Source organism: Folsomia candida, unplaced genomic scaffold (assembly GCF_002217175.1).
Source record: "Folsomia candida strain VU population unplaced genomic scaffold, ASM221717v1 Fcan01_Sc003, whole genome shotgun sequence".
NCBI lineage: Eukaryota > Metazoa > Arthropoda > Collembola > Entomobryomorpha > Isotomidae > Folsomia > Folsomia candida.
The window spans coordinates 1,570,975-1,593,497 of NW_019091195.1; the positions used below are offsets into that span (position 1 = coordinate 1,570,975).

The 22,523-nt window shown below is 36.1% G+C and overlaps 7 protein-coding genes across 13 annotated transcripts; 4 read left to right on the forward strand and 3 right to left on the reverse strand.

Annotated features, from left to right (window-relative positions):
* Positions 1-154: 154 nt before the first annotated feature.
* LOC110845662 (oxygen-dependent choline dehydrogenase) lies at positions 155-3,249 on the reverse strand. Of its 2 annotated transcripts, XM_022092119.2 has the most exons (12): positions 2,750-3,206; positions 2,624-2,686; positions 2,404-2,546; positions 2,142-2,328; positions 1,920-2,057; positions 1,678-1,799; positions 1,432-1,599; positions 1,211-1,367; positions 789-1,130; positions 568-714; positions 418-496; positions 155-351 (listed from the first exon to the last, which is right to left on the reverse strand). In XM_022092119.2, the coding sequence occupies exons 1-12, from the start codon at positions 2,940-2,942 to the stop codon at positions 201-203; spliced, it is 1,890 nt and encodes a 629-aa protein (XP_021947811.1). In that variant the 5' UTR covers positions 2,943-3,206; the 3' UTR covers positions 155-200. The 2 variants fall into 2 exon arrangements, with proteins under 2 accessions (XP_021947811.1, XP_035705374.1); XM_035849481.1 differs by lacking the exons at positions 155-351; positions 418-496 and having other exon boundaries at positions 579-714; positions 781-1,130; positions 2,750-3,249.
* Positions 3,250-3,692: 443 nt separating this feature from the next.
* LOC110845664 (oxygen-dependent choline dehydrogenase) lies at positions 3,693-8,349 on the reverse strand. 2 transcript variants are annotated; one of them, XM_035849480.1, is made up of 13 exons: positions 8,250-8,349; positions 7,954-8,183; positions 7,808-7,870; positions 7,585-7,727; positions 7,330-7,516; positions 7,131-7,268; positions 6,939-7,060; positions 6,665-6,832; positions 6,457-6,613; positions 6,021-6,362; positions 5,798-5,944; positions 3,986-4,064; positions 3,693-3,910 (listed from the first exon to the last, which is right to left on the reverse strand). In XM_035849480.1, the coding sequence occupies exons 2-13, from the start codon at positions 8,150-8,152 to the stop codon at positions 3,775-3,777; spliced, it is 1,881 nt and encodes a 626-aa protein (XP_035705373.1). In that variant the 5' UTR covers positions 8,153-8,183; positions 8,250-8,349; the 3' UTR covers positions 3,693-3,774. The 2 variants fall into 2 exon arrangements, with proteins under 2 accessions (XP_035705373.1, XP_021947812.2); XM_022092120.2 differs by lacking the exon at positions 8,250-8,349 and having other exon boundaries at positions 7,954-8,204.
* Positions 8,350-9,283: 934 nt separating this feature from the next.
* On the forward strand, positions 9,284-12,549 carry LOC110847887 (ABC transporter G family member 23-like). 2 transcript variants are annotated; one of them, XM_035850214.1, is made up of 14 exons: positions 9,284-9,487; positions 9,573-9,602; positions 9,695-9,812; positions 9,877-10,031; positions 10,096-10,113; positions 10,186-10,275; positions 10,362-10,455; positions 10,562-10,920; positions 10,987-11,193; positions 11,274-11,451; positions 11,515-11,630; positions 11,695-11,762; positions 11,842-12,185; positions 12,275-12,549. In XM_035850214.1, the coding sequence occupies exons 1-9, from the start codon at positions 9,366-9,368 to the stop codon at positions 11,078-11,080; spliced, it is 1,080 nt and encodes a 359-aa protein (XP_035706107.1). In that variant the 5' UTR covers positions 9,284-9,365; the 3' UTR covers positions 11,081-11,193; positions 11,274-11,451; positions 11,515-11,630; positions 11,695-11,762; positions 11,842-12,185; positions 12,275-12,549. The 2 variants fall into 2 exon arrangements, with proteins under 2 accessions (XP_035706107.1, XP_035706108.1); XM_035850215.1 differs by having other exon boundaries at positions 10,987-11,182.
* Positions 12,550-13,073: 524 nt separating this feature from the next.
* Positions 13,074-14,776, forward strand: LOC110846390. 3 transcript variants are annotated; one of them, XM_022093121.2, is made up of 4 exons: positions 13,074-13,148; positions 13,238-13,317; positions 13,406-14,084; positions 14,158-14,776. In XM_022093121.2, exons 2-4 carry the CDS (start codon positions 13,307-13,309, stop codon positions 14,692-14,694), a joined length of 1,227 nt encoding a protein of 408 aa, XP_021948813.1. In that variant the 5' UTR covers positions 13,074-13,148; positions 13,238-13,306; the 3' UTR covers positions 14,695-14,776. The 3 variants fall into 3 exon arrangements, with proteins under 3 accessions (XP_021948813.1, XP_021948814.1, XP_035705975.1); XM_022093122.2 differs by lacking the exon at positions 13,074-13,148 and having other exon boundaries at positions 13,155-13,317; positions 14,158-14,364; positions 14,429-14,776; XM_035850082.1 differs by lacking the exon at positions 13,074-13,148 and adding an exon at positions 13,163-13,179.
* Positions 14,777-15,497: 721 nt separating this feature from the next.
* On the forward strand, positions 15,498-18,115 carry LOC110845666 (solute carrier family 13 member 5-like). Its single transcript, XM_035850160.1, has 11 exons — positions 15,498-15,639; positions 15,720-15,843; positions 15,915-16,056; positions 16,133-16,247; positions 16,320-16,459; positions 16,531-16,649; positions 16,728-16,779; positions 16,862-17,325; positions 17,396-17,470; positions 17,551-17,822; positions 17,896-18,115. The coding sequence occupies exons 1-11, from the start codon at positions 15,550-15,552 to the stop codon at positions 18,064-18,066; spliced, it is 1,764 nt and encodes a 587-aa protein (XP_035706053.1). The 5' UTR covers positions 15,498-15,549; the 3' UTR covers positions 18,067-18,115.
* A 298-nt stretch (positions 18,116-18,413) lies between these two features.
* Positions 18,414-19,634, reverse strand: LOC110846558 (GILT-like protein 1). Its single transcript, XM_022093354.2, has 4 exons — positions 19,475-19,634; positions 19,252-19,401; positions 19,110-19,165; positions 18,414-18,930 (listed from the first exon to the last, which is right to left on the reverse strand). Exons 1-4 carry the CDS (start codon positions 19,526-19,528, stop codon positions 18,570-18,572), a joined length of 621 nt encoding a protein of 206 aa, XP_021949046.1. The 5' UTR covers positions 19,529-19,634; the 3' UTR covers positions 18,414-18,569.
* Positions 19,635-20,430: 796 nt separating this feature from the next.
* On the forward strand, positions 20,431-22,424 carry LOC110846477 (aminoacylase-1). Of its 2 annotated transcripts, XM_035850365.1 has the most exons (7): positions 20,431-20,560; positions 20,644-20,760; positions 20,873-21,045; positions 21,130-21,448; positions 21,523-21,710; positions 21,784-22,013; positions 22,076-22,424. In XM_035850365.1, the coding sequence occupies exons 2-7, from the start codon at positions 20,682-20,684 to the stop codon at positions 22,287-22,289; spliced, it is 1,203 nt and encodes a 400-aa protein (XP_035706258.1). In that variant the 5' UTR covers positions 20,431-20,560; positions 20,644-20,681; the 3' UTR covers positions 22,290-22,424. The 2 variants fall into 2 exon arrangements, with proteins under 2 accessions (XP_035706258.1, XP_021948938.1); XM_022093246.2 differs by having other exon boundaries at positions 20,496-20,760.
* Positions 22,425-22,523: the final 99 nt, after the last annotated feature.

The following is a 22,523-nucleotide window of genomic DNA, read 5'->3' on the forward strand; positions in this document are numbered from 1 at the left end:
ATGAAATGCCAAAATCAGTCCCTCTCGACCACTGCTGAATCCAAAGTTACCCCATCCCGTTCCTCAAGTGTTTTGATAATAATTAAAATTAATGAGCTGCTTAGAAATAATTAATTGTGCATTTTCTGATGTGCATATGGAGTGGAATCGTTAATTATTAAAATCATCGTATGGTGTGGTACTTATTTATTTTATTTATATTAAGTATACATGTGTGTCATTTTCCAGTCTTGAATAATCATTTCCACACCCTTCTCTCCAATCATGATCGTAGGAGCGTGTAAATTAGCATTCGTGATAACAGGCATCACGCTAGCATCAACGATACGTATATTCTTCACGCCAAATACCCTGCAATGCAAACGAATTTTTGGTAGTTTGCAATATCAATAGGACATAGTGCATGTAAAGTTGTACCGTAATCTCGAGTTCACCACAGCTTTACGGGTAATATTAGATCCCATTCGATTTGTGCAACAACTATGCCAGCTAGACCCTTCAGTTCAAAAATAATTACTTAATCAGTATGCTTTGTAAGTATTCAGTAGCATATGAAAATTATCTCACCCGTAAAATGACGGAGATGGCATTCATAATACTCATTGGATCGTAGGTGGAAGTTCTCACAGCCTGGAAAGTGTCTCGGGGTAGGATTTGCCCCCAGTTTCATCCACGGCGTTGTTTTTGTAAAGTATTTAACGACAAAGTTAAATGCTAAAATTACGACAAATAAGTGAGCCAGTTGAAGAGTGTTTGTAGCTTGTTAAATTATACGCATACACTTCAACCTTCTATCATGGCTCGAATATCTTTGCCTCCCTCATCACTGTAGTAATTTGGGTCAATATCTGGTGGCACGTCGGGGTCACTGCTTTTTATTTTCACACTGCCTCTGCTTTCAGGCCGGCCTAGACTCATTAAAACTGTGAGTGCATGTTTGTCCTCTAAGCCACGTATATATGGTTCCAAAATTCCCTTCTTTAGTGCAAATGATGTTCCAATATCAGCTGCATAAGATTTATGTATTCCGAAAGGGTTCATATAAACAGCAGCGTTTGGCCAGGATGGATCCTTGGGTTGGGAAGTGCTAAAGAATCCAACGACAGATGCCGGATTGTATGCCAAGGGTCCTAATAGATAGGAGGACAATTTCAATAACTTGCATATGTGGTTGTGATATGCCAATTTCAAATTAGTAATCTGTATGTACCAGTTCTTTTCAAGACGTATTCAATCAAGGATAAAGGGTTTGATTTTTTATCTACCAGAATGGATACAGAGTCATTTAGCAAGACAGGTCCTACCATGGTCATTACGTGATCTTGTAGTCCTTGCCCTACTCCGGGAAGGTCGTGAACTACTGGAATCTTGGAAAGTATGAATTTAAGTTATAGTTTATGTACATGTAGGAAATATAATGTTTCAGCATACGTTCAGAGATTCCAATAAATTCTTTGGACCGATTCCAGACCTTTGCAAAATTGATGGAGATCCAAATACTCCGGCGCAGAGTATAACTTCCTTCTTGACTCTGACCTCAAACTTTCTACCATGGCGGGTATAAATGACTCCGACCGCTTTTTTTCCGGACATCGTAATCTAGATATATTCACCTTAAAATGTATTTTTCGTGGGATATGAGATACATATGCACATATCTTATTTGATTATTCGTACCTTATCCACGGTCGAGTAACGCATAATTTTCAGATTTGTCCTTGGCATAGCTTCCTTTAAAAAAGCATGATAGGTAGAGGCCCGTTTTCCATGATTAACTGTGAAATCAACTGGGGCAAATGCTGTAGAGTTAGACAATTTTAATTAAATTAGATATTTGCAGCCACGATTAAGTATGTGGCAATAAAATCCAAGTTTGGGTTTATATAGGTTGGAAATTAGGTAAGAATTAAAAGATTAACTGGAAGTTTGTCGACCATTTGGGTCTGAACTCTCAAAACCAAATTCTTTGGCTGCAGATATCCATTCATTCACTAATACTGAATGACCCTGTTTGCTGACGCTAAGAGGTCCATGTAATCCGTGATATTTTTCCAGTGCTGCAAAATGAATAAATTCCATAAATTTTATATAATCCAAATTATGTAACATAGCTTATGTATATACAAAGTCAGTTATCTCACGATCTGGAAAATTGCCACGATAATCTTCTGAAATTTTGAAATATTTCAAAACGTTTTTGTACTCCCATGCCTTATCCCCAGTAATATTAGCCCAGTTGTCATAATCTTGTGGATTTCCTCTCTGGTAGATCAGAAAATTGAGATTGCTGCATCCTCCCAAAGATTTACCCCTACTTAGACCTAGTTTCTATAAATACTTATTTAGTACACGACTATTTATAAATAGTATTGAAATCTATGTTTAATTAAATCTTTATCGCACTTGATTCAAAGACGCGTACGAGTGGTTCTTTTGTGGTACAGAAAAATAATTCCAGTCGGTGTCTTTGTGATACAAGTTTGCTGACGCTAGTGCAGGAAGTGCATTAAGAATCAGTGGATCAGTGCCTGCTTCCAGTAAAAGTACTGAAATAATGTCATACATGTTTGTTCTTAATCTCAAAAACGGTATATACTTATACTGAATTACTCATTATTCTTACCCTTCCATTCTGAATTTGCACTAAGGCGATTTGCAATGACAGCTCCAGCCGTTCCTCCGCCCACTACAAAATCAAAAGTTAATAAATTCCCCAAATTCTGAAAAAAAATATTATCTTGGTATGCACCAATTATGAAGTCGTATGCATGTGCATAAGTTTCAGAGACAGACAGATTTGGGCGGAGAACCAGGTCAGATATGTAGTTGGCTCTTGACAGTAAAGTGGTTACAAATGCCACGAGTGGATATATTAAGGAGCTTGGAATGGGGGTATTTAAGATGTTGTAGACAATTTTTCCAATTGGAGAAGTGTCTGCCATGATTTGTTATTATTAAAAGACGTATGTATAAAAATTTATGATAAATTTTAGGGACGAATTTTCTTTGGTGCATATTTGACTACTGAAAATATTTATTAAGAATCTCTTATCCCAACATTTCTAGTACCGGTACTTAAATTTGTTAAAGTCGTGCTTCCCAGTAACTTACAACGTTTAGTAAGTAACTTAGGATTAGTGCATAAAAATTTTTACTATATCAATATTCCAAGTAGTTTGACTGACCAAAACAACTTTGTAGCACGGAATTCTTGAAATGGTCAATTACATATTTATGTAACTGCGAAACAAGCAATTTGTATGCAGGCCATTTTATGCACGTGTAATCAATCCATCGTGTGAAAATATACTCACTTCGCAGCAAAATGTGTACTCAGTAGTCTCCAGTGACCTACGACAATTACGACGACTGTGTATTTGGGAAAACCAGTTCTTGGCCAGTTCTCGGTCAATTATGTATTACAATATTTTTCCCCAAGTCCCAAATCATTCGCATGGTCAGACTAAATTAGTTTTTATGTCACTAAATGCAAGCTACGTACTTATTACATTCTTCCAAACAGCATGTCATACTTTTTTATAAGATACAACATGATTCCTAAAATTGTAATCCAGACGAGAACAAACGTGGGGCGGATTGATGAACGATAGCAAACCCATCATTATGGGTTATGAATTTGCGTAGATATTCTATCATACGTGATGATCGAGAGGTCAAAAAGGCGATTTTTTGTCATTCATGAACCACTTTTTATTATTATTTGAGATTCAATATGAATCATTATTTGACTACTTATAGATTTCTTAATATTTCTTAGTATCCCCATTCTTGTAACAGCAAACTAGCCCCCTTTTCTCCAATCATGATCGTAGGAGCGTTTAAATTAGCGTTCGAAATAATAGGCATTATGCTGGCGTCGATCACACGGATTTTCTTTACCCCTCGTACACTAATAATTTCACAGAAATGCACAATTAGTACCAAACTAAATCAAACTTTGTTGAATATTAATACGTAATCATACCGCAAATTTGAGTCTACAACAGCCATTTGTTCGCCATCCGGCCCCATCTGATTTGTACAACAGCTATGCCAGCTAGACCCTTTAGTTTAGAAATAACTACAGTGTCGGACAGATGTCTACGTCCACATAGTCGCGTCAATTTCATTTTCAAATTGTCACTGAACTACTGAACCAATTTTCATCATTGATATATCAAATTCTCACAAATTTAACGTAATTTCATAGCACATTATTAGTTTTCCGCTAAAAAATTTATTTTAGGCCAGAGATGTATTTTAATTCAAAATGAAAACAATTGGATGGACAAAAGTCAACGTCCAGTCAGAGAAAACATACAAAAAAAACTGTAATTTATAAGGAATGTTATAACAATTAATTTTTAATATTTGGTTGGGCCTCCGTTCGCTTTAAGGACGGCTTCAAGGCGTCGAGTCATTGAGTTTACCAAATTCTTGGTCACATCTTCAGAAATGGTTTCCCAAACTTCACGAATTCTGGATTTAAGGCCCGGAATTCCTGAAAAAGATTGTTTTCTTATTTCTCTTTCAATGTGGTCGCACAGATGCTCAATGGGATTCAAGTCTGGAGATTGGGGAGGCCATTCTAGCTTCGGAATTTTTTTTTCTTGAAGTATTCCATGGTGGACTTGGCAGAGTGTTTCGGATCGTTGTCTTGTTGGAAGGCAAATCGTCGTCCAAGTCCAAGTTTTCGAACAGATTCCTGGATATTACGGTCAAGTATTCCCTGGTACTTGTATTGGTCCATAATTCCGTCAATAAATTCCATTTTTCCTGCCCCACTTGAAGCCATGCATCCCCACACCATTACCGACCCGCCGCCGTGCTTAACTGTGGGGTTGAGATTTTTTGGATTCAAAGCTTCTTTTGGATATCTCCACACTCTACGACGCCCATCTGACCCAAAGACATTGAACTTTGACTCGTCAGTCCATAAAATATGTCCCAGAATGTTTGTGGCTTGGAAATGTGGTCTCTGGCAAACTTCACTCGTTTGGTTGCATTCCTCGGTACAATAAGAGGCTTCCGGACTGCTCTGTGGGATTTCAAATTTCCCTTATTCAGTGTTCTTTGGATGGTCATAGGACTAACCTGTTTGCCGAACATCTCCTTGATCTCGGTAGATAGCTTTGGAGCACTAAGTGAGGGTGTAACGTTGACTTTGTTGAGCACGTGGCGTACTTCTCGGTGAGCCAAAATGGGTTTTCGACCACTTCTGACCTTGTTTTGGACTGAACCATTAGCTTTAAAGTTCTTAATGATTGTCTGGATGGTTGTCCTTGCTAATTTATACTTGGTCCATATTTGTCTCTGCGACAGCCCCCTTTTTGTCCACCCTTCCAGTCCTGAATGACAAGATCTCGAATAGCGATAGGAATTTCCTTGCGTGTCGACGCCATCATATTTTTCTGGAAGAAAATTATTTAAAAATTAATGCGGCATATGTTATTGATAGATTTATTAAGTTACCTGATTTTATAAATTGGAGAGATTTTTGTTGTTGACAATTAAAGTGAAGTGGACGTAGACTTTTGTCCGCTCAAATTTCATCCTCTCTCGCTCTGCACTATGATTCTCCGTTTTCCCAGAATTTTCAGAAATAACTCATATGTTTTATGAAATTACGTTAAATTTGTGAGAATTTGATATATCAATGATGAAAATTGGTTCAGTAGTTCAGTGACAATTTGAAAATGAAATTGACGCGACTATGTGGACGTAGACATCTGTCCGACACTGTACTTAATATTTACTTTAACATAATGTATTCAACAGTATTTAAAAATTATCCTACCCGTGAAATGACGGATGTGGCATTCATAATACTCATCGGATCGAAGTTGGAAGTTCTCACAACCTGGAAAGTGCCTCTTATTAGGATTTGCTCCCAGTTTCATCCAGGGCGTTGTTGTTGTAAAGTATTTAATGATAAATTTAAATGCTAAAATTACGACAAAAATAATTGAGCGAGTTGAAAAATAGTTGTAGCTTGTTAAATTATACGCATACACTTCAACCTTCTATCATGGCTCGAATATCTTTGCCCCCGGCATCACTGTAGTAATTTGGGTCAATATCTGGTGGCACGTCGGGGTCACTGCTTTTTATTTTCACACTGCCTCTGCTTTCAGGCCGGCCCAAATTTATAAAAACTTGAGTGGCGTGATGCCCTTTGAAGTGGTTATAGTATGGCTCGAGAAGTTTTCTTTCTAGGGCGAACAGTCTTGCAATGTCTTGCGCAAATGAAGCGTGCATGCCCATTGGACTAAGGAACACACAAATATTTGGCCAATCGGGATTCTTAGGTTCAGACGTGCTAAAGAACCCGACGCCAGAGACGACGATAAATGTCAAGGGACCTGAGTAATTCATTGCCCACACCGATTTTAATTGCAAGCAAATTGCCATTAAATATATTTGCATGCATGCATCTAACGCATGCACATTTTATACCCAGTCTTTTCCGTGCATATTTGAGAAGTGTGCCAGGAGATATTATGTCATCAAACATGAATGACACAGAGTCATTCAGTAGTATTGGTCCTGCTACTGTCATGACGTGATCCTGTAGGCCTTCCCCGACTCCGGGAAGGTCATGAACTACTGGAATCTAAAGATCACACATTTGTATTTAATCATGCATCATATATACAAACATTACTTTCAGAGATTCCAATAAATGCCTTGGACCAATTCCAGATCTTTGTAAAATTGATGGAGATCCAAACACCCCGGCGCAGAGTATAATTTCCTTCGAAGCCTGAACCTCAATCTTCTTCCCATGCCGGATATAAACAACGCCAGTTGCATTTTTTCCGGACATTAAAATCTGATGAAAAAATAAATAAATGAACATACTTGCATTAAATAAATGTATGCACGAGTATAGTTTGTAAATTATTCGAATTCGAAGAGTAGTATAATTATTAATTGACCTTATCCACCACAGCATAGCGAACAACATTTAAATTTTTTCTATTCATGGCATTCCTTAAGAAGGCATTGTAAGTTGAGTCTCGCTGCCCGTTTTTCGTTGTGGTGTCAATTGGAGAAAAAGCTGCGACAGTTGCAATCAAATTTTAAAATAAATATTTTAAATCTTATTACACACATATTTGCATGCGCACTCGAAGTTTGTTCAGCGTTAGGGTCGGTGATATTAAAACCAAGTTCCTCCGCTGCCGCCACCCATTGCTTGACCAGTGGTTCATTCCTCAGTTTACTGATTGTAAGTGGGCCCCCAGATCCGTGATACTGTCCTAGAGCTTGTAGAATCGAGCAAGTTTATATTTAACTGTTTTAAAGGGTTCATTTAAAATAACATACGATCAGGAAAATTTCCGTGATAATCTTCTGAAATTTTGAAGTATTTCAACAAATTTTTATAGTTCCACGACTTGTCCCCAGTTATATTAGCCCAGTTGTCATAATCTTTAGGATTTCCTCTCTGGTAAATCATGAAATTTAGATTGCTACTTCCCCCCAACGATTTCCCCCGACTTAGACCTATTTTCTGCAACAGAACCTTGAAATTAAGCATATTTAAATATGTACATATGTCTGGCATATGCATGCAAGTACTTGATTCAAAGATGTGTAAGAACAATTCTTTTGTGGCACAGAAAAATAATTCCAGTCTGTGTCTTTGTGATACATGTTGCCGGAGAGGAGACCAGGGATTGAATTGAGAATTAGCGGAGTATCACCAGCTTCCAGTAGCAGCACTGCACAAATTATTAAGAAGAAATGTGTTTAATTATATAGCCACTATTATTGTTTATAAATATTCTTATTTATTATGTACCTTTCCATCGGGCATTTTCGCTAAGCCTGTTCGCAACCACAGCACCAGCCGAACCTCCTCCAACTGTGATTGCGCAATTCAAATATGAATTTTATGTGACACATTATTATAATGCATTCACGATCTACAACTGAAATATTTCAAACCTATTATAAAGTCATAGGTCTCTGGTTGAGTGATAGTGGGTGGATTTGGACGGAAGACAACATCTGCGGTGAATTTGGCTGTACAGACGAGCGTGGTAACAATTGCAATAGTTGCGTATCCCACCGGAATAAAAAGACTAGGAAGTGGAATGTTAAGCAATTCTCTGCTCAAAATTCGAAATAACAAATTGCTGGCCATTGTTGAGTGGTTTCCAACTACATGTATCGATCTGTGGACAGGACCCATACGAGTGAAGTAGTCAGATCAATGAAAAACAGTAAAATTCTGAAATTACCTTTAATGTACAAGTTGAAACTAGCATTTTAACGTTAAATCGTACAATGTGTACTGAAATATTATAAAGTACTAAATTTCTGCAATAAAACTAGTGAAAGCGATCTAGAGATTATGCTTTTATTTGTTTTAGTGAAGTATTTTTTGCTTATATTAATTTATACGCTCATGGATTTTGGAATATCCAGGCATTTTGAAGACTTTGTCTAGTTAATGACTTAATAAAGATACTATTTAAGATGAGAATACTGCCAAGGATTTTCCTGTTGTAAAATATTACAACTATTCAGCGACATTGTTACCTCTTCCTCCAGTGTACAAGAGTTTTATGCACCTAGTTTTGAATGTACAGATAGAGTGGATTTTAACTTGAACCACAGAGCTGTATATAAAGCATTATCATCATGAATACATTATAGGATGTTGACGACTATCCAAAAACCGGTGTAACCATCATCATTTTATTCAGCGATTATTGTGAAACAAATTAGTTTCGAAATAAAATGAAAATTTAGAATTTCTGTGCATGGACTGCGCATTGACCACCATGTACAATCTAAATAAATTATGTTTCGATTATTAGTGTAATATGTACTTATGATCTGGAAAAGTACGCATATTTAGAAGTATTTATCTGAGCATTCATATGCTTAGTTGTTAGTAAAAAAACATAATAATATTAATCAAATATTATTACTAGCGAGCCTCACTTTGTAAACATAAGTAGTTTGATCATGTACACATAATTTATTATTACGTAAGTATCTATTAGTCATGGCCAGTATATGCTAATCCCATTCTAAGACGCTACTAATAATATGTAGCACGATATGCTTAAGATCTTTAGTCGGGTGTTGTATCGCATATAAAAAACTCTCTTGTTCAGATTGTACATATAAAACTGTTTTTAGATGAGATGACAATTAAGTACCATTGTGTAACCTGCAATATGAATTGCTGTCTGACCTTGTAAATGTCTTAATATACACATAAATAGACACGTTTTTTTGGTCAGTGGGGATTGGGGATGCATTATTGATGATTTTTTATAGCGGACGATGTATCTAAATAATTAAAACATTTATTAGAATTGAGCCTTATTTACAAAACAACCATCATGGAAGAACATTTTAAAAAATGTGGTGCGATTAACGTTGTAAACGTAAGTAAGGGATATGGAAGTAGGCATAATCAAACTGTGCTGAATCGTCTCAATCTTTCTGTTGAATCTGGTTCAATGTAATATTTATAAACATTTTGTTAATTGCATCGAAACGAAGGTTTATTTCATTACAAGTTTTAATCACTTACATACAAATTCCAGCTATGGTCTTTTAGGCTCTAGTGGCTGCGGGTGGGTTAGACACGTGACAAACCTAATATTGTGATATTGAAATTACATACGTGTAATTAAGAATCTAAGCGTTTACTGACTAATTTGTTTAGGAAAACGACTCTACTCTCTTGTATCATTGGGTTGCACAAGCCTGACAATGGGCACATTTTACTATTTGGGAAGGAGGTCAATGGCGTGGCTGGACAAGTCGTGGGATTCATGCCACAGGTTAGTTGTTATCAAATCAGGAATAGTTAAATTTGTTTAGCTAATAAAAATGTTCATGTTTCAGGATGTTGGTCTCTACGACTCCTTCACGATTGAAGAGACCTTCGTCTATTTTGCAAATATGTATAATATTTCATATGCAATTTTGAACGAACGGTTAGCCGCTCTACAAGACCTTTTAAGTATTCCAAAATTGTCAAGTCCCATCAAAAGTTTAAGGTATTTTTGTGTACTATGAAAGTTCGTGGACATACTATAGCATCATTTTATAATTTAATTTCAGTGGTGGCGAAAAGCGCCGGTATGCAACGGTTCTAACGTTTTTCGTGAAATTAAGATGATGTATGTATTTTAATAGTTGTTGTTTTCATAGTGTGTCATTGGCGGTGACCTTAATTCACAGACCTAAACTCTTAGTATATGACGAACCAACTGTTTCATTGGACCCTCTGCTACGAGTGAAGTATATTAAAATTGAAATTCAGTAGATATTTATCATTACTCTTGCATACGTATATATATACTTGTCTATAATTATATTGTCTGCAGGATTTGGGGTTATTTAACTAAACTTGTTAAGTCAGACGGAATTACAATACTTGTGACAACACATTACACACAAGAAGCATTACATTGTGATAAAGTTAGTCAAAATTGAGCAATATTCAATTATATTTATGCAATATACATGCATACATATATCTATGTAAATGGAACAATTGAACCAAAAATGGTAATATCTTAAATAGATAGGAATATTGCGAAACGGACGCCTTTTGGTGGAGGAAAATCCACAAGTACTGTTAGACAAGTTCAATACAAATCTTTTGGAAAACGTAGTGCTTGACTTATGTCGAAAAGATGAAGTTTCTGATTCCGACCAAAACAACGGCGCGATGCTGATGAAAACAGAAGCGGATCATGAACAAGCCCACAATGATGCTTTGACCTATGACCTTGCACGACACATGGACCTTTGTGATGTTGAGGTTGTCGGGATTGGACAAAATAGTTTGAAAGATTCAGGGACGGACTCGTTTTCATCTAAGCTAACAAAAATAAAAGGACTTGTAAAAAGAAATTGGATAAACGAATTAAGACATTTTCAGTAAGTTCAATGTAAGTTCTTGTAAATCAGGTGAATTAATTGTCACTTTCATTGTAAAATTTTCAGACTGGTTGTAATTTTAATCGCCATCCCCTTCATTAACGTGTTACTAGGAGTGTATGTAATTGGTTTGGAACAAAAGGTCTACAATTGGGGATAGTGAATCAGGATTTGAAATATCTCCACGGCATTCCAGAACATTGCGATGACGAAAAGGAACCTACTTATTCCTGCATTTTTATGAAGCAATTGGAGGTCACAGGTGTAAAATTGGTATACGAAAAAATTACTCGACTTTATACAAAAGACAACTGTTTACTGTAGAATTACTGAACACAGTCTTAAAATTCCAGGAAACATACGCCTCAGAAACTGATGCACTACAAAGCGTCGTTCATGGAAGAGCAACAGGATACTTGATAGTACCAAACAATTTTACGGAACACTTAAACAATAGATTTCTATTGAAGCAATACTCCGACAATGAAACACTAAATGGTTCAACGATAGGGGTCCGACTTGACTTCTCCGGTATGTAACGGACCATGGAATTTTTTTAAAGTATTTAATTCCTCAGTGCTTATTTATTTCCAGAATTTATCCGACGAGTATTTTTACTTCGGGCATTAACTAACGGGCTGCAAACTTCCCTACAAAAAATTGTACAAGGATTCGGAGTGGATCCACGAACTACCGAATTACCATTGAGGGTAGAAAGTAATTTAAAATGTCAAATTTTGTTCAGTATGCAAAATTTTCAATTTTTTTATATAGTTTAACGCAATTTATGGAAGCGTGGACTCAACTTGGCGTGACTATTTTATGCCAACTTATATCCTGTTGTAAGAACAAATTAATGAATTACCCGACTGACTTGACATGGTAGTGCTTAATAATGTTATACATAATATGTGCATATAGTTCAATCTTCATCCTTCAAACCGTGGCTGGACTATTTCACATCCAGGACAAGAGGAACGGTACTTTGCAACGCACCTTAGTCACTGGAGTGACTTACACTGAAGTGCTGATTTCCTATATCTTGAGTACGATACCAATCCTTGTAGTCCAAATTATGGCGATGATAGTGCTGATGTCCTGGGAGGTGGAAATTGCTGGGTCTTGGTGGCTAGTTTTTGTGCAAGTCTTTCTGACCGGATTAAGCGGAGTGATGATAGGTTTGATATGTGCGAGCATATTTAATCATGAAATGGAAGTCGTCGTGGCCGTGTTGTTCATATTTCTTACATGCCAAAGTCTGAGTGGTAAGTGTTACATAGATACTTGTCAAGTAGTGAATTTAATTCTGCTATATGTAAATTATCTGAATTCATTGCCAATTTTTCCTCTACAGGTATTACATGGCCGCTGGACAGCGTAGTTTTAGGGTTGCGAATGTTCTGCTACGCTCTGCCCACCACGATACCACTTACTGCGATGCGTTCTATAATGAACAGAGGTTGGGATATCTCAAATCCTCAAATTCCCATCGGACTCGCGATATCCTTCGCATACACTTTTGGTTGTTTTCTTATAATTGTTCTCGTCAAAAAGTATCAAAAGTAACAATATAAAAGCCGAATTGCCATAAAATAAATCAGAGAAGGACATTGAGAGAGTATGAAATTACATGCATGGCTGTATATTTTTGTATGGAATGTGCCGGAAAAAGTTGCAATTGCATTTTATATGTACACACCATAGCATAATTCCATCGTAGTTCATTTTCTTTTGTGTAGTGTGTAGCACACATTAGTTCTGCATTTCATGTATTTAATATCAAGTAATATCAAGTAATGTGTCGATGACAATATGGATACCTCATTTTAAAACGACTCAAATAAGAAAGTAAATTCTCCATGTACGCAATAAATAGAATCTTTTGAGATACCGAAATTACCATCCATGTAATTACAACACATAATATATGTGTGCATCCCATGCGTATAAACTCGAGAGAGGCATGCACAATTTTTAATCATGGAACGTCCTCTCCTTCTATGAAACCCTTTGCATATGTGTGAACATAGATACATATGTATGTTACGTAATAATACGAAAACAGCTTTTGAATTATGTAATTGTGTAACCGTAAGATTATTGTGATTTAAGCACTTTAAGTAAGAGTCTCGTCTTTTCGAAACGAATGACATGTTTAATGTAGGATCCCCCATGGATCCACATATCTACTGCTCGAGTAGAGGACAGCTGACATAGGACCATTGCAGGTAAAAACATGTACAATTGGAACTGATATAGGTTAGTTAACAAAAAAATTGATTGTAAGAAATTTAAACCATTTCCGATGGGTGTTTAGGTCAGTTTCATATGCATGAAACTCGTTTCATTTAGTATATTTAGTACATACTAATATACAGAAAGCAACATGCTGCTCAGGTACTTTATATATGTACATTTAGTAACGGTGATTTTTGAAGGCATTATGTACTTATGATAAATGGTTACTTTAATGTAATACAAACAGATCGCGCAGAATTAACAATGCAGTCAATTCTTCTTTCTCGCCTTCTCCACCTCCACCAAGAGCTAACAAGAAAAATACGAAGAATGTATTGCTGAAAAAGAGTATTTCAAAATCAACAGCCCAAAATCAACCGACCAAAATTGTTCGAAACCTTCGATCAAGAAAATGTAGTCCTTTAGTTAATCAGACTCCAACAATAGTGGCCCGTACTTCAAAGCGCCCAGTCATAACACATAATATCACAAAGACTACAAAAACCACGCCGGCCCCTACACCGACACCGACGCCGACGCCGATGGCAACAACATCAGCCAAGGAACATGTCAATTACTCAAATTCTATATTGATGAACCCTCCCTCACTTGAAAATTATAATATTACAATCCCTCTCAGATCTGAGCATTACGACATATTTTCAAACTTTTTCAGTACCTGTGTCCAATGCGATGAAGAGTTTTTATGTCACATTAAGTTAAAATTTCTTCTTGGTAATCCTAGTGCTACAAGTGATACGTTGTCTCAAGAGCTTAGTGATAACATCAGTAAAGAGTGCATCAATTATGTCCGCTTACGGGTCAGCGAAGGAAATTGTGACCATGGGCAAGGCGATGCCGGACCTTCGTCAATGGAGTCTGGATTTCTCGAAAGCTTGGTGAAAGTAGAAATTTCAGAGAACAATGTAAGACTCGAAAAATACAAGGTTACTATTTGAATAATAAATAAATCTTTTGCTCCACATTTGCAATATGTAGGAATTTGTCGGGATACCCAACGATGCATCGGCAGAAGTTAAGTCTGAACCAATTAGTGATCCACAACAAGTTAACGAAGAAGATGATGAACAATTACTGTTACCAAATCCATTATTTCAATGTCCCAATGTTCCACCCTCAGCCAGTGAACCCTGTGAAGAAGTCGAGGACGTACAAATTATAGGAATTGGACGTGCTGTTGGAATGGTGATGACTTTTAAATTTAATAATTCCTCAAGCCCAATGCCATCATATCCTGAGTCTCGATCAGATCCTCCTGCCAAACAAGTGTCCAACTCTTCGTCGAGAATAATAATACGACGCCCAGGCCGCCGACAACTACCACCCCAACCACGATATGTACCTCAAGTAATAAATGGGGTTAATGTTGCCGCATTTCAGAGTAAATTGAATAATTTGAGAATGTGTGGCATTTGTAACTATCCTGCAAACGGTATGGTTGATCTAAACACGCACCAAAGAATAGCTCACTCTTTGTACAAAGGAAAAGTTGCAGGCTTACCGATTGCCAAATAGAACAATTATTATAATATTACCTAACTTATGACTGTCTCATTGTTTGGGTATAATAAAGTTTTATCTCTTAAAAAATGTTTAACTTGGTTTAACATAAATCTAATTTGTGTTTCGACTTCGTTCCATCCTCGCATGATTTTACTTGGGTTCAACGGGTTGAGGACTTGGGTTGATGACTTGGGTTCAACGGGTTGAGGACTTATTTTTCAAGAAGCTTTACATCTTATTTAGAACTCCAAGCCTTCTATAATTTTACACTGTCGTCATCAGCTATAAGGAAAAATAGATTATCTGCAAACGGGTTCTTACAAAATTCGTCACATTTCATATATGCAACGTATTTGTTATTTATTATGGCAATGATTAAAGTTTAATCATTAAACGACTTGAAACATTTAATGCGGTATTTTGTCACCACATATGTACCTGAGTACTTCAATTTCTTGGGAATCTATAATGTACCTATAACTATTTAATTTTTTAGATATTATGTAATAAAATTACGTTTACAAAATGATGAGCGATTGACACTTGATACGAAGACAATTCTATTTCTGTTTCACCCTTTCTCTGTCGGCAAGATGAAAGAGATTAATTTTTTTCCAGTAAACGGGAAATTAATAAACGTACAAACGTATTTACACTCTGAAATCAAATTTCTTTCGTTTTATGCTTTAGCACGCTTCCTGCTGTACACACTCCAAAAATTCATTTGGCTTGACACTTTAATTTTTTCGTATTTATGCATAATCAAATATGATTGATTACGTTGTTATGAAATGAACACTTTGTACATACGTCACGCTGCAATGCATCTTACAAAATTGATCATTGTGTAAAATATAAGCAAGAAAAATGGCAAAAATCCTAAATTATTGGAAACAACTTGCTGCTATTGCAATTCCAATAATTTTCTTGCCAATTCCATTAATATACCAAAACAAGGTACTTAATTTAATAAATAAAATACAATTATTTAGGTCATTTATTCCTTCAAACTTTGTTTCAACATTTTTGCTTGATAGGAAGCTAAATGTGCATACACAATCTTGATCATTATTTTATACTGGATCACTGAAGTAGTTCCACTTGCTGTATCTTCATTGATACCTTTGGTACTATTTCCTATTTTTGGAATTGCTGATACCGGTAAAAATACAATGTCGGCTGAAAAAACAGTACTATTAATATTTATTTTGAAAATATTTATTTAAATTCAGAGACGTTATCCAAGGAGTACTTGAAAGATGCCATGATGGTCTTTGTGGGGGGAATGATGGTGGCTTTATCATTTGAAGCAAGCAATCTACACAAAAGAATTGCTCTCCGCGTGATGTTGGCTACAGGAGCAAGTTTACCCAGGTTTTCAAGACAATTTTCTTGAAATTTAATTACATTTGATGGGGTTAAGTCCGTCTGATTACAATTCTGCAAATAGGTTGATGCTTGGAGCAATGATGACTACAATGTCGTTATCCATGTTCATGTCCAATACTTCTGCTACGGCAATGATGCTGCCGATCATTCAAGCAATATTGAGAGAATTACAAATTGTATGCATACATATTTAGCTTTCTTAATCAATTTCTATTCAATTTTGTAGTAAATTGCATGAATTTATTTAGAGTATCGAAGAAAAAATTAGAAAACAAACTTTTGAAACCCCTCAAATTGTGGACGACCAAAATTCTTCTATCGAAATGACAGCCACCCATCACGTTGATGTTACTGATTATGAAACTCAACATTCGAACCATCTAACGTGGTCAGAATATTTCTGGACACAGATACAGGCATGCATGGTTCTAACACATTTAAAATTATAATTATTAATAGGGAAAACTCCGCCTCATCATCACATAACTTTTTAAACAAAGAACAATTAGATTGGATATCAAATGTACGAACAATGTTGACGCTTTCTATTTGCTACGCTGCTAACCTGGGGGGAACAGGTCCGAAATACGTTTAACTTCAAATTTACGTAAGTTTGCAATTGCAATTGTGAGTTTAGTAAATAATTTTCACCGCAGGGACGGTGACTGGAACTGGCACCAATCTTTTGGCATTGGAATTACTCCGCAAGTACATTATTCAGCAATCCTAAATGTATAAAAATGCAGTCAACAGTAAAGGTTTTCTGATAACGATTTTTAAAAAAATGAAGCTTTGATCCTCAACATCATGGAGAATACGCGTCTCTGACGTACGGAACCTGGGTAGCATTTTGCTTCGTTCCTATGCTGATCAACACTCTACTTTCCTGGCTTTACCTGTTGCTTGTATTTCTTTTGATTCCTGCAAAATGGAAGCAGCTACGAAACTTTCAACGAAATAGCGCAACTCGTCCTACTCGTCGTGACGACATACAACCAGATCCTTCTGTAATACGAAAGCTGTTGACGACAAGTTACGCCCAGTTGGGCGACATATCTCAACATGAAACGACTGTAGTTTACTGTTCTGGCGTCGGTTTGCTCTTGTGGGTCCTTCACGACCCTAAATTTATACCAGGATGGAGTCAGTTGTTTATTGGGGGGTCAAAAAACGTGTCAATTGCAACTGCAACTATTCTCGTAGGTCTTCTTTTTCTCATAATTCCTAGAAATTTGAAAGAGGTTTTTACAACGGGTGAGTGAAGACGCATTTTATTTTCACGATTATGATAGTGTAATTACGTGTAATTGTTCTCGTTTTATAGGAGAGACGCCTAAACCTTTATTAGAGTGGGAGTATTTTTCAAAGAAGACGCCTTGGGGAATAATCATATTCTTTGGTTTCGTTTATTTATAAACTACACAAAAATAAATAAATACTCATTGGAATAATGAAAATTAAACTTTGTGCTGATTTCAGGTGGAAGTTTGGCTTTATCAAAAGGAGCAAAGTCGTCAGGATTAACAATGATAATTGGCCAATATCTTCGTTCCATGTCATCATGGCCTCCATGGTCCATTCAACTTGTGTCCATGTTTGTGATATCGTTAATCACCGAGTTAATCTCGAATGCCGCTACAGCGACAATTGCCATCCCAATATTGCTAGACTTGAGCCAAGAACTAGGAATTCACCCGTTGTACTTGACGATGCCAGTTGCCGTCGCGTGCTCATATGCTTTCATGCTTCCAGTAAGGAACCCTTAACGAGATAGGAAATGATAATCATGTCCACTTTGACTATAATTTGCTAATTATTTTTTAGGTGGCAACTACAACGAACACATTGGTTTATAGCACTAATTATATTAAACTTCGTGATATGGTTCGTGTTGGAGTTATCATGAACTTTTCATCGGTATTAGTACTTTTCGTGTCTACAAATACTATTGGAAATTTGTTGTTTAATTTTACACAGTATGAATACATACCTTGATGTACATACACTTGAAAATTGATCCAAATAAAAAATATGTAAGTGCCAATACTGTATTCATTTCACTAGTTGTTAGTATGAAAAACAAATTTTTCAAAAAGGACGCCTTGCATCCTTGTGAATGATTTTGTAACTTTGAAATATTTGTCATTGACAGTTCTACAGTGTGCATAATATAATTCTCCATTATTGTAATATTTTCTACTATTTTTGGGGAATTTGTTGAAGCATCCTTTGAAGTCTTCGATGGCTGTCAGTTTTTTTAAATTGAGTTATTTGATCTCACAATAATAAGAAACAATTTGAGGATTACAAACAAAAAAAACTTTTTCACCGCAAGCTGTAAATAATGTAATCTGGATTGCATCATTTTACTTCAAATTTATTGAATTAATTTACAATTATTTATTTTCTTAATTGCTTTAAAGCCATATCTAGAATTGGATGTAATGAATCATTCACATATTTCGTAACCTCAGAATATCGTTTTCTCAAATATGTATTTATTGATCACATTGTGTCGGTCTCGTGCTATTATCCAATTTCTGGCAAATTACGTTCAACAAATTTTGCTCACTGCCAATCATGTCCTCCACTCGCCAAACATCGTTGTAGACGATCCACGGGACGTAGTAGAGAGTTGGGTCAAGGTCATGCGTCCTTATTCCCGCAGATGCCAGGATTGTGGGGCCTTCCCAATTGTTGTAGCATTCACCGATTCTTGTGTAATTCACACCTACTGATATTGCGCAGGCCTCTGCGTCGATTGGAGCGTTGAACGAATCCATCATGCAATTAATGTAAGCTGCAGACTCATTCTTGTGGAGTTTGGCAAGTGCACAGTTGTGAATGATATTTCCGAGACTATAAAATTAATTAACTATAATATGTTTTAAATAGCACGTGTCAATTTGCACCCAACAATTCTCACTTTATACCAGTTCGGACTTCGATAGAGTTCTTGTGGGGGCATTTAGTATGGCAGGAAATAATAGAGTGAAAATTGTTGAATTCGAATTATTGGATGTAAAAGTGCACATTACCATTCATTTCTTCCATGTTGGCAAACAAATTCATAAGTGCCATTTACAAAGGTAGTCTGAGATTAGGTTACAAATTATTATCAAGTGAATGAAATGAAATTGATATGATAATCATGTGATGAAAGTTGTTTAAAAATCTTACGTTTGCTTTTCCGTACGGGACAAATTCGGCTTCCAGAAATTCATTATTCACTCCACCGAGCAGATTTAGGGTGGGATAGAGTTGGTTGATAATGAATCGGCGACTGTCAGGGCAAAGACTTTCGTAATAAACAGTCAGCCGAAGTTGAGCCTGTAGCATGGGTATAATTGCATTGAATTATTTTTTTTAGAAGATCTATCACCAAACTAATATAAACATTTACCTGGAAGGAAACTCCAACCAGTCCGAGAATCAAAAGACCCAAGACAACCTTCATATTTACTTATTAACCGAATATTTTGCGAATATGTGGTCTCTGAAGAGGTAAAACGACAAGTGAAATGTTTGTCTTATATACTTTCAGCTCAATGAAACCATTATTAATCATCACCGTTGATAGATTAAATTTGATAATTTTTATCGATTTTGGTCATACGTACGATTGCATCATTCATGTGACATGCAGTGGAATTATGGAAAGCAAGTATCTACATGCATGCATAAATACACATTTACATATAAGCATTGTCCAGTCAAGCTGGATTTCCCTGCGTATTGTTGTCTGGATAATGCAGTGTCCCTTAAATTGACAATGTTCACGATTTAATGTAGTAAATTAGACTTTGTACCGATAAAAGATAGCACACTTATTGGATTATTACGTATTAATTGATGATGTATGAGTTGCATATTTATGATAACCAGTCACGTAAATACGTGGCACTTTGTCATGATCAGTACTGATAAGGAAATCAAGAAGAGTCCACTTTGATAATGATCAAGGTATTGAAAGCGAACATAGAAAAATCCTTCAAGCATGCTTTGATTACAAAGATACCGTAAACTCCATTTCGGACTTCAGAGTAAATGCAAATGCTTATTTGATTACATTTTGTGTAAGTAAACTGCATATAAGTACATATGTAAATACTTATATATGTGCATACCTAATATATAGGTGTTGCATTATATGTGTAGGTATTTGGGGATTGTATTGAAAAATTAAAGTTGTTCTTGAAGACATTGAATGAAAACTTCAATCAACTATAGATGAATTAAACGTACATACATATAGAGTTTCAAATTGTACTGTTAGGTGTTGCACTATATGTTCACACATACACATAATGCTTACTGACATCATAATAATTCGAACTGGTTATTGAACAAATCATTAAAGTGGAGTATGTAAGACTTACATTGTAAGTTAAATAATGCGACGAGCATGTTTATCATGAAAGTGTTACACCATTTCGTTTCAGATAACGAGCAATCAGAATCCGTTCAATAAACTTGACCACAAGTAGAGGTGTGTCCATCATGATGTAAAAACAAATTTTCTGAGTGAAGAGTAGAATCCGCCAGTGTCTAAGAAATCATTAACTTTCTAAGGTTATCATCAAGTCTCATTCGTCTTGGAAGTGTTTGGGATGGATTCTGAGGATCCTTCAGTCTCCCGTTTCAGGGAGTTTCTTCGAATAAAATCCGTTCATCCTAACCCTGATTACGGTAACAATTACTTGCAACTAATAGATTTTACCTTTTCATATCAGTAAATAAATTTCGTCGTAAGAGTGTATACTCGACAATTAAATAAGCGACAATTAAATATCTTTTTTAGCTGGTTGCATCGCTTTCATACAACGCCAGGCACAAGAAATTGGACTTGAATTTCATCAAGTAAATTTCGACCCACCCGCAGAATTTGCCGTTTGGGTGACTTGGCGTGGGACAGAGCCGTCGTTAAAGTCCATCATGCTTAACTCGCATCTTGACGTCGTACCAGTAGACGAGGTTTGAATAATGAGATATCAATATTCATACACATGTCCTTTCCAGAAAAATAAATATCCTTGTGTTTTGTAATATGTGTTATAGTCAAAATGGGACTTTGATCCATTTTCGGCCCACAAGGCTTCAGACGGAAATATTTATGCTCGAGGAACTCAAGATATGAAAAGTGTTGGAATACAATATCTGGAAGCTATACGAAAATTGATGGCTAGTGGATTAAAGCCCAGACGAACAATTCACGTCACTTTTGTCCCAGACGAAGAACTTGGAGGGACGAAGGGAATGGTACCTTTCGTAAAATCTCCAGAATTTCAAAGGCTCAACGTAGGGTTTGGACTAGATGAGGGGGGTGCCTGCCCTGCCAATAGCTTCTTGCTGTTCAATGCAGAAAGAGCTCTGTGGCGTAAGACTACTAATAAGATTTCTGATTAGACTAACAATTTAACAAGTATTTTTACCAAATCTAATTGCAAACAGAAATTCGCATCACAGTCAAAGGAAATACTGGACATGCGCTACACTTCATTGAAAATACGGCAGCTGAAAAATCGCGAAAGATAATAAATGCATTCCATACCTTTCGAGAAGAAGAGAAAGGGAAGTTAGGAGACCTTGCGGCAATTAATTTGGGAAATGTCACAACGGTTAACATGACCATGATACAGGTACTGACTATAAGATTAAACTACACATTTGTTAGACTGATAAATCAACCCTGACGAAATATTCTTGGATAAGGGAGGAGTTCAACCTAATGTAATCGCCCCAGAAATTGTCATAACTTTTGATTTGCGGATTACCCCAAAATGGTCTCAAATTGAGGCTGAAGACTTTATTAAAAAAGTTTGCACGGATGCTGGGGATGAAATTTCATGCGAATATATTCTAAAAGGGCCGGTTATACCAGAGACTCCAATGACACCTGAAAATAAGTGGTGGACCAGCTTCAAGTCGGCATGCGATTCAGAGTAAGTTTTTGTGAAACTCGTTTTTGATATGAGTTTATTAACTAAATTTTAACTAATTACAGAGGAATAGAACTGCTTCCTCTAATTTGTCCGGGAGCCACGGATGCAAGATTTTTAAGGGAAGTAGGAATTCCAGCGTTTGGATTTTCTCCCATGAATAATACCCCAATTTTACTTCATGATAATAATGAATTCGTAAACGAAAATGTTTATTTAAAGGGGATTAAAATCTACGAAAAAATTATTCAACGTCTTTGGATGACTGAGGGGGAGTAATGGTTATTTTAACTATTATGTATGTGTCAAAAACTCTTTCGCTACGGGTGGAATTTAATTTTAACCACTAAATGCCAACCTGAATAATTGCGTAATAAAATAATGAGAAATAGACATGTTTACATGTGACATTAACTTTTTGTAAATTAAACTTTTTGTATATTCTTGTCAAAATGCTGCATGGATGGATATAGAAAATTATAGCAGCACTTATCTTATTAGGGATTGTCGTTT